This window comes from Limulus polyphemus, unplaced genomic scaffold (assembly GCF_000517525.1).
Source record: "Limulus polyphemus unplaced genomic scaffold, Limulus_polyphemus-2.1.2 Scaffold5738, whole genome shotgun sequence".
In the NCBI taxonomy this organism is placed as follows: domain Eukaryota; kingdom Metazoa; phylum Arthropoda; class Merostomata; order Xiphosura; family Limulidae; genus Limulus; species Limulus polyphemus.
Genome location: NW_013671348.1, coordinates 27,987 through 38,178, shown reverse-complemented (window position 1 = coordinate 38,178; position 10,192 = coordinate 27,987). Strand labels below are relative to the sequence as shown.

General features: G+C 34.8%; 1 protein-coding gene across 1 annotated transcript in view; it reads right to left on the bottom strand.

The window, feature by feature from the left end:
* The window catches only part of LOC106472924 (septin-7-like), a 43,248-nt gene that overhangs the window by 8,892 nt on the left and 24,164 nt on the right, over positions 1-10,192 (bottom strand). The window contains exons 4-6 of the mRNA XM_022401461.1: positions 6,643-6,743; positions 1,707-1,838; positions 1,332-1,449 (exon numbers count right to left, since the gene is read on the bottom strand). Of these exons, the coding sequence (XP_022257169.1) occupies positions 1,332-1,449; positions 1,707-1,838; positions 6,643-6,743 (351 nt within the window). The remainder of the gene's footprint in view (positions 1-1,331; positions 1,450-1,706; positions 1,839-6,642; positions 6,744-10,192) is intronic.

Here is a 10,192-nt window from a genome sequence, read left to right as displayed (position 1 = left end):
CCGCAGTTCAATTACACAGCATTACATTGTTGTCGTGACGTCTTGACCATCTTATATATAAAAGAATACCAAAGTCTAGTAACCTCCTGAGGATTCACGAAGCTTCGAGAGTATGACGTGTTAGTAGCATCACGTGACCCCCGCTGTCGTAACACTACCTCATCATCAATCATGCTTATTCTGATGATCATGCATGATTACATACTACTGGCCAATACAGTAATTTATATTATAACAAAACGTTTGCAAAGGACAATGAGGTCAATCTTAAACGACATATTTTGATATCAGTTTGACATCTAGACCTGGCCATGAGCATCATTTAAGCAGATCAAAACACAAATATCTATTGCAACTGCATTAGACATCTTATAGGTGTGTAAGTGGTTAAATGGTTAAATTCCAGTTTCTACAACTATATGTATCTCATTAGATGACTTTGAGGTGGTCTTTAAGCTCACAAGACTTCAACTTCTTGTTTTCCGTCTGGTTAATAATAATGGCTCTTTGCATTGGAGGGTTCTTTCTCATAGCCATTGCCTTCCCTTTGTAGATGAGTGTTGTTCTAGATTGACTTGAGTATAATTTTGGAGTCTATTGTTGTCATAAATACTCTACTGTGCAAGTTTTTATATAACAGATTTCTTCTATGTGATGTTGGGTCCTTTGGCTTTACATTAATAATTTCACTAAAATACATCACTCCTCAGAATGGGCTGTAACATCCTTTTTCAGCTACAAGTTTACTGTGGTAACATTTCTCTGTCAAGGGGTTGGGAATTTGCCAAGAGCCAGATATATTAGTGATAAGTATATCATCTCAGCTTGCATCTGTTTGTGACATGCATAGAAATAATCATTTTATAACAAACAATGGTGTGGATAACTTGTTTTTTACTGATATATATCTGTTGATAGAAACTCCAAACTATCAAATAAGTTCTTTTACTAACTCAGTCTTGAATGAAGCTTGATTTTACAATACTTTGAAATAATTAATGTTTTATTATTTGCCCAAATTTGACAGTTCCTGTAGTAAAGTATACTTGTATTTTGTATCAAGTTCTAATGTAGCAGTTCTTATTAGAATTTCAAGAACAAGTTTTCTCACTGAGATATAAAATCCTTGAAAATGAAGCAATTATTCATTTCCAAATTTATAGAATATTTACTGTTTCTTAGCTCAGAAATGCTATACCCTCTACAAATTATAAATTATCGTTTCAAAATTAAACTTACAAATTCTACTGATTCAAAGTCTCTTGAAGTGTTTTACTTTCCACTTAACATAAATATCAAATCTTATAAACATTATAAATCTAACTACTCACTCTTTTTTTAAACTGATTGCATTCTTCTGAAGTCATTGTGTCTGCTTTAGCAACAAGAAGAATGATGTTTACTTTTTCATGTAATCTTCTCATGAACTCTATATCCAAAGGCTTCAAACTAAAATAAAACACATTTTAACATTTTGTTTAATGAAAGTTAAACATGACCTTAGTATATAATAATAATTAAATGTTTTATCTTTTTAAATGCATTTTACCATTAAAAACGAATCATATCTGTCACTTTCATAGTTTAATTGATTCTTATAATACAGACAAACTACAATAATGCGTTCATTTTTTATTGCTAGAACATTAAAATAACTTTTTTTTTGCCTCATGAAGACTTCCTGACAAAATAAGCAAAAACTCTACCCATGTCCAGGACTAATGAAGTACAAACAACAGTGAACTCGTGAATCTGCTATTGTGGTACGATGGACTCGAGTCTCCGCATTCAAGAAATCCTCATATTTGGTATCTATGAAGTCTACGATAGGCTGCCAACTGTACAGAACAAAGATGTTAAAACTTTATAAATGACACAACAAAAAAACCTAACATTCCATTATTTTTCAATGATAGTACGGGAGGCCGGAGAATAACAAATGTCATAGAAAATTATCATGAAAAACAACTAACAAATCACCAGAAGAAATAGTTTTAATCTCAAGTTTTCCATGAATGTCTTTTTTTTAAACAAATTATTTTGCCTGTAATACATTACTACATTTGTTTCTACAATTTTCATAGACATAATTAATATACAAGTTGCTTTCTCTCACTCTTTAAAGATTTATAATTTTTTCCTTTTAATCTTTTTCTTCTTGTTTGAGGTCAACAATCTTAAGTATTGTTGTCCTGAGAAGTGATAAATGGAAATGAGGAAAACAGACAATTGTACATTTCACACACACATTTATTATGACCATAGTTTTTGCCCCAGTATTAGCAACATCAGGTACAGATTGAAATATAGTGTATATCTGTTTATAAGAGAGAGGTTTAACCAAAGAGCCAGAAGTAACCTTGAAATTCACCATTACTTTTATAAATATGGAGCTTCACCAAATACTGACAGTTTCAAGTATCAATTAAATAAAATTATATACGACTTATGTTATATTATTAAACTGTTGTTACCTTCTGTTGAGCTATAAAACTTGCAGTTGTGGCTATGTTAGTTGTTAGATATGCACAGCTGTTTCAGTTCAAGTTGAATGAATATGTTATAATTTAGACAGTTTATGTGGTGCACGTATTAGGTTTATTTATTTCTAGAGGCAATAGTTTATTATAGGTTTGATTACATAACTGTTTACTAATCATACATTGTGTAGTTCATTGTCTTGAGTGAAAGAGGGAGCAGTTTACCTCAGAACTGATGCAAGAGGTGTGCTGAATCATCGGCACCAGGCAGCTCTTTACCGCTCCTTACAACCCCAGACGTAATGGACTTTGTGAGAAAGTCAACGGGGCCTTAAAGAGCATGCTGAAGATGATGTGTTAGAAGAGACTATGTGACTGGGACAGGTACCTGCAGACAGTGTTATTTGCTCACTGAGAAATCCCAAAAGTGAGTACAGTATTTTCTCCTGAGTTACTGTACTGAAGAACAGTACGAGGTGCAACGTAGGTATTGAAAGAACTGTGGACAGGAGAAGAATAGTCACAAGTTAGGAACACATACCAATATGTGTTAGACCTCAGAAACTGACTGGAGGAGATCTGTCAACTCGCTTGAGAGTTTGTACGCAGTTCAAGGCAGTCATAAATACTTCTTTGACAAGAAGGCCAAAGATTGACGTTGCAAGGTCAGACAAAAGGTCTTGGTTCTGCTATCTACAGACAACAACAAAATCACCCTGAATTGGAAAGAAGTGCAGGAAATGGTCAACAAAATGGAGTATAATGTGAAAGTGGATGGGAAAAACCAAGATCTACTACACCAATCTGTTGAAGAAGTACTTCGAGAGGAAAGAAGACCTAATAGGTGCAGCTACTGAGGTACAGATTGGCATAACAGATGTGGTTGTCAGACACAGAACCAGAAGATGAATACCTATTAGACCCAAGATCACTGGGTGGAGATGAGACGTACAAAAACGTCAATCAAAATCAGTGAATAACCGACTGGCAAGAAGAAGAAAGAGCTACATGATATAGATTAGGCAAGACAGACCTTGTGCAATACGAGATCGATACCATAACCAGGGATCCAGTCAAGATGAAGCTCTACCAGATGCCCTATGCAATAACAGACCTAATCAAGCAAGAAGTCGAAGAAGTGTTAGAACCTAGAGTCATTGAACCTTCAAATATAGCCTACTGTTCACCATTTGTAATTGTGAAGAAGAGGGACAGCTCAAATCACTTCTGTATAGCTTTCCAGAAGCTGAATCTCATGATGAAGTTTGACTCAAAATCTATGGCAACCTGGAGACTACCATTGCAAAACTAAATTAGGCCAAGTTCTTTACCAATATCTACCTCAGTAAAGATTATTGACAGACAGAATTTAAAGAGAAGTCAGCCTATACGACACCAGGCTGATGCTACTAGTTCAAGAGGATGCCATTTGGATTAGTCAACTGAGCAATGACATTCAACTTCATGATGAGAAAGATGTTGCACAAAACTGTAACATCGAACATTATGTGGATGACATTACGACTGGCTAGATGGGAAGACCACCTGAAGAAACCCAGAGAGTTGTTCGATCGAATGAGGGCAGCAGGTCTGATCAGACCATCTAAGTACTACATTGGTTATTCTGTGCTATCCCAAATACAAGATGCAACAACTCCAAGAAACAAGCAGAAAGTCACACCATTTCTGGAGTTAGGAGGATACTATGGGAAATTAATCCCAAATTATGCTGAAGTGACACCACACTGACTAAACTAACCAAGAAAAGCCAACCCAACGAGGTGAAATAGGAACAACCACAGCAGATGGCATTACAGAAGTTAAAGAACATATTATTCAGTTTGCCAATCCTTAGAATGCCAGATTTCAACAAACAATTCATAGTTCAGGCCCATGTATCAGATGTTTGAATTGGAGCAGTATTTCTGCAAGAACAAGTTGACGGACTGTTTCCCATAATGTACGTATGTGAAAGGCTGTTGAGTAGTGAGAACTATTCTGTGGTTTAACGAGTGTGTATGACCATCATATTTACTATCCAGAAGTTCCAAAACTACCTCTACAGGAAGGAGTCCAGATGGATCATCAGCCCCTTGCATACATACATAGGTGGAACATCGACAGTGCTAGAATCACGAGGAGGGTGTTATGTCGCCACTAGAATCACGAGGAGGGTGTTATGTCGCCACTAGAATCACGAGGAGGGTGTTATGTCGCCAGAACTACCGGTTCTTGATTGAAGCGATCAAGAGAAATTAAAAATGTTGGTGCAGACTGTATGTGTAGACTTTGTGCATGAACTGAAAACTCTCCTTGTATATGCTATAAAAAATATTGTAAACGTTTTCATTGAAGAGGGCTTATTGTTAAATATACCCGACTGTTTCAGTTTAAGTTGAATGCAAGTGTTGTGATATAGGCAGTTTGTATAGCGCGAGTGTTAAATTTAGTTATTTTTAAAGGTTTTAGTTTATCGTGGGTTTGTTTACATAATTTTTTTACTAATCATACATTGTGTTGTTAAATTGTTGTGAATTGGCGATTGTTATATTATTGCGTCATGTTACCAGAACCTTCAGAGTTCTTCTCGTTGTTGTAATTGGGTATTATTGCATCATAATATCTAGTATTGTGTGAAACATTCTAAACCTTTGTCGGGGTATAAATACAGGTGGAAAACTTAGTTTGATAGATATATCTCAACTGTGTAATTGTGAGTTTAGCAATAAAGACGGTGTAGTGGAGATTTCTAAAGTCAAAATTATCACAGACTGTATTGTAATAATAAAGCAGAAAAGAATAATTCGTCTTCTAAAATAACGAAACCAATGTGTGGACTTTGACGAAAAAATAAAATTATTTAAAGCTCTGGATACAACTGTTATAACCAACAGTGTAACGAACATTTGCATATGTTTGACTTGTTTTAATATATTATTCTAAAACAAGTGGACTGTGTGCTGTTTGCTTATTGTTCAAATATATTATCAACAAGTAACAGACACCTACTGTAAAGAATCTGGCCCACCCATACATAAAACCTGACAATGGTATGGTGTAACCAAAGTATGATACAGATGTTTCAGTTGATCATTTTAAAATTATTACAGACACCTAACAGTAGAAAATAAAACAATCTAATATTAACATCTCTAATGTACAGTATATAGAATTTCAACAAAATTAAAATTTTGGTAGGGGGCTCTGCTATAAAGGTGTCCTATAGAAGCGTTGGTGAAGTGAACTCAAGTTTTGGAATAAACTGTTTCAACTCTTGTGATATCTTATACATCACTTGTTTTATATAAACTTATTTTTTAACAAGAAAATAAAGTTTTTAACCATAAAACTTTGAATGCATTTTACCTACGTTTTATTGAGTATTTCCCTTAAAACACCATTGCCCAGTAATATACCTACGTATTGGCGAGTACTTCCGTTAAAACACCATTGTCATGTAATATACCTACGTATTGGTGAGTACTTCCCTTAAAACACCATTGCCCAGTAATATACCTACGTATTGGGGAGTACTTCCCTTAAAACACTATTGCCCAGTAATATACCTACGTATTGGTGAGTACTTCCGTTAAAACACTATTGCCTAGTAATATACCTACGTATTGGTGAGTACTTCCGTTAAAACACTATTGCCTAGTAATATACCTACGTATTGGGGAGTACTTCCGTTAAAACACTATTGCCTAGTAATATACCTACGTATTGGGGAGTACTTCCGTTAAAACACTATTGTCATGTAATATACCTACGTATTGGCGAGTACTTCCCTTGAAACACTATTGCCTAGTAATATACCTACGTATTGGGGAGTACTTCCGTTAAAACACCATTGCCCAGTAATATACCTACGTATTGGGGAGTACTTCCGTTAAAACACTATTGTCCAGTAATATACCTACGTATTGGTGAGTACTTCCCTTAAAACACCATTGCCCAGTAATATACCTACGTATTGGGGAGTACTTCCCTTAAAACACTATTGCCCAGTAATATACCTACGTATTGGTGAGTACTTCCGTTAAAACACTATTGCCTAGTAATATAGCTACGTATTGGGGAATACTTCCGTTAAAACACTATTGCCCAGTAATACATACAAGTACAGTTTGAAATCTTGCAAACATTGAAGATGTAAACTAACCATTCACTATTGTCTACTGCATCTCCAAAACCTGGTGTGTCTACTATTGTAAGAGTTAGATTAACACCATTTTCTCGCAGGAAGACTGTGTGTGTTTCTACCTGTCAAGACAAAGAAATATAAAAACATTTAAAAGTTAAAGTACTCATTTTGTTAGCCTGTAAATACACAAAGTTTACATCCAAAATGATACATAAAACTAGAAATTTTGTCAAAGAAGGATTGTAGAAAGTTCGTTAGTTCAAAAAAGGCCAAACTTTAACAGTTCAGTAGGTCACTATAAACTGAACCGCTCCCCCAGGGGTACAGCGGTATGTCTGCGGACTTACAACGCTAGAAACCGGGTTTCGATACCCGTGGTGGTCAGAGCACAGATAGCCATAGTGTGTAGCTTTGTGCTTAACTTCAACAAACAATAAACTGAACCCTTTACTGACGTCAGATGCCCTCAAAAGACTTGGAACGACCGTAATAAAATAAACGGTGTTACAAAGAAAAGTTCGACTGAAGACGACACGTGAAAGTGTCGAAACTTGTTTCGATAGAAACTTCTTGTTCAGACAATGGTGGATATAAGCTATTTTACTTGAAATTAGCCAACTGACGAAAAAATTCATTTTATCTTTATTTGTAGGAAGGTAAGAAAAGTATATTTAATTAGCTATACTCGTTACAAAGTTGGTTTTTTGTTTTCCTCCGAGTAGGTGTCTTTATCACAAGTTAATAAATGATAAAATTCTACACACAATGAGAAGTAAATCTGTTTCATAATGTTATTTGCAAGCCATCAGATCTATCGGAGAATGTTCTCGTGACAAATTGAAAATGGGTTTACAATAAATGCATTCCTATAATTTCTCAGGTTACTTAAACTAGATTAACTGTAACATAATTTAACTTTAACACCAACATAACGAACGTTAAATACCCAAAATACCTTAGGTAATCATTGAAGAAATTAGTGTTATAACACGACTTTCTCTGTAAATTTGGGTGTCAGGATGTTCCTCAATATAGCGCAATGATTTTATTTAGGGCCAGTCTATTTCAGATGCCCATAAAAATAACTGACGTTTATTTTAATTCTATTTAGTGTAATTCCGCGTTAATTCCTCTTAACTACAAAACTAATTCACGTATTAAAATGTTGTTCATCAACGTATTTCACTATCTATGTTCTTAACTACAAAACTAATTCACGTATTAGAATGTTGTTCATCAACGTATTTCACTATTTATCTATTCTTAACTACAAAACTAACTAACGTATTTAGAATGTTGTTCGCCAACGTATTTAACTATTTATCTGTTCTTAACTATAAAACTAACTAACGTATTAGAATGTTGTTCATCAACGTATTTCACTATTTATCTGTTCTTAACTACAAAACTAACTCACGTATTAGAATGTTGTTCAATAACGTATTTCACTATTTATCTGTTCTTAACTACAAAACTAACTCACGTATTAGAATGTTGTTCATCAACGTATATCACTATTTATCTGTTCTTGACTACAAAACTAACTCACGTATTAGAATGTTGTTCATCAATGTATTTCACTATTTATCTGTTCTTAACTACAAAACTAGCTCGAGTATTTAGAATGTTATTCACAGTTTTAATTGAATTTATGTAAACGTCGCTTTTCCAATAAAATATCACAAGACAGCTACAAAACCTTAATTTTGTACTACGAGATGTTGAAGTTTCCTTAATAAAACGTAGTCTACTAATTCTTAGCATTGTTTATACAGGGTCCATCACCCTTTCCCTTATTACATTTGTTTCAAACGTTTTAGGTTAGACACGTTTATGTATAGAAAATAACTTTGATTATAATGTTTTCATTTAATGTATTTAATCTAAGAACGATGCTACAAGAACTTAGGCATTTATTCTAAGCCAACTTTATAAAATTGTTTTGCCTCTTGCCACGTGAGGGGTAGGTAATTCATGGTTTCACGTTAAACTGCTGGCAATAAAAAAAGAGTCCATATTTTACACGGGATAGAACCAGTAGTGATAGTCCGAGTAGCTGAACTCTTATTTTAAAACATTAAATAAAGGTAAAAACAAGGAAAGTTACACCAAAACACCTGCTTTGTTCGTTTCCTTTTTTCTTTCTTTCATATTCTTCCTTTTTTTCCTGGAAAACTTTTTAGACAGTTCACAGTGAGCAGCTTAATTTCTCAGAATAAGGTGCTTCGTTATTTTTTTTTTAAGATAAATATGTTTCATCTATAACAAACTATTGTCGTGAAAGAAGAGTAACTAAACCATCTGAAGGTATCAAAAATAGGAAAGTTGTAATGTAAAAACTATATTCTGACTTCCGCCAAAGTGGTATGGAGACAACGAAAATACTCGCATGGTGTATTCTGTCGAGAACATTTACGATCCGCACACAAAACTCATAAGTGCACCTGTCCATTATAACTTCGAAACGAACTTCTAACAAGGAAGTCAATTTGTCTAACACATATCAAGATTTTGATGGCGGGAAGCGATTAGCATGTCAACTTCCCCTGACGAACTTAGATCTGACGACACGAATTGAAGAACCCAAGATGTATATTTGACTAACGTTAAATAAAACCATTTTAAAACGGAGTTCTTCATTTAAAAAAAAAAGTTTACAAATTTTTTGGCAAAATGCCTTGAATATTACCTTCTCAATTTTCACCGGCACTACTTCACAATTGAGAAATTAAAATCCATTGTTGTAAACCTAATCATTAGCCTATTTCACTTCTAGCGTGAGAAAGTGGGTAAAGGATCACTTTCTCACGCTAGAAGTGAAATAGGCTAATGATTTGTTTGTTGGGATCCACCCAGTAGATATGTTTGTTGGGATCCACCTTCCTTTACTCACTTTCTCACGCTAGAAGTGAAATAGGCTAATGATTTGTTTGTTGGGATCCACCTTCCTTTACTCACTTTCTCACGCTAGAAGTGAAATAGGCTAATGATTTGTTTGTTGGGATCCACCTTCCTTTACTTGTTTGTTTCTTCTACTATTCTTTTTTTAAGTTAAGTTTTAATTCAGGATAGTTTTTGAAAAATTATGGATTTTTGCAAAAATGATTTCTAATATTCACAGTAAACTTTACTAAATTTGTGATAAAAACACGGAAACTTAACTTTTAAACCATTATAATCTTTTGTTCCTCATTCTAGCCCGACTGGGGCCCGGCATGGCCAAGTAGTTAGGGCACTCGACTTGTAATCTGCGGGTCGCGGGTTCGAATCCCCTTTACACCAAACATGCTCGCCCTTTCAGCCGTGAGGGCGTTATAATGTTGCGGTCAATCCCACTATTCGTTGGTAAAAGAGTAGCCAAAGAGTTGGCGGTGGGTGGTGATGACTGACTGCCTTCCCTCTAGTCTTACACTGCTAAATTAGGGACGGCTAGCGCAGATAGCCCTCGTGTAGCTTTGCGAGAAATTCAAAACCAACCAACTAGCCCAACTGATGAGTTCCGGTATTAACGATAGGCCAGTGACTTGTAGGAGACAAAAAGATAGATATGAAATGTTACTTTTTTTTT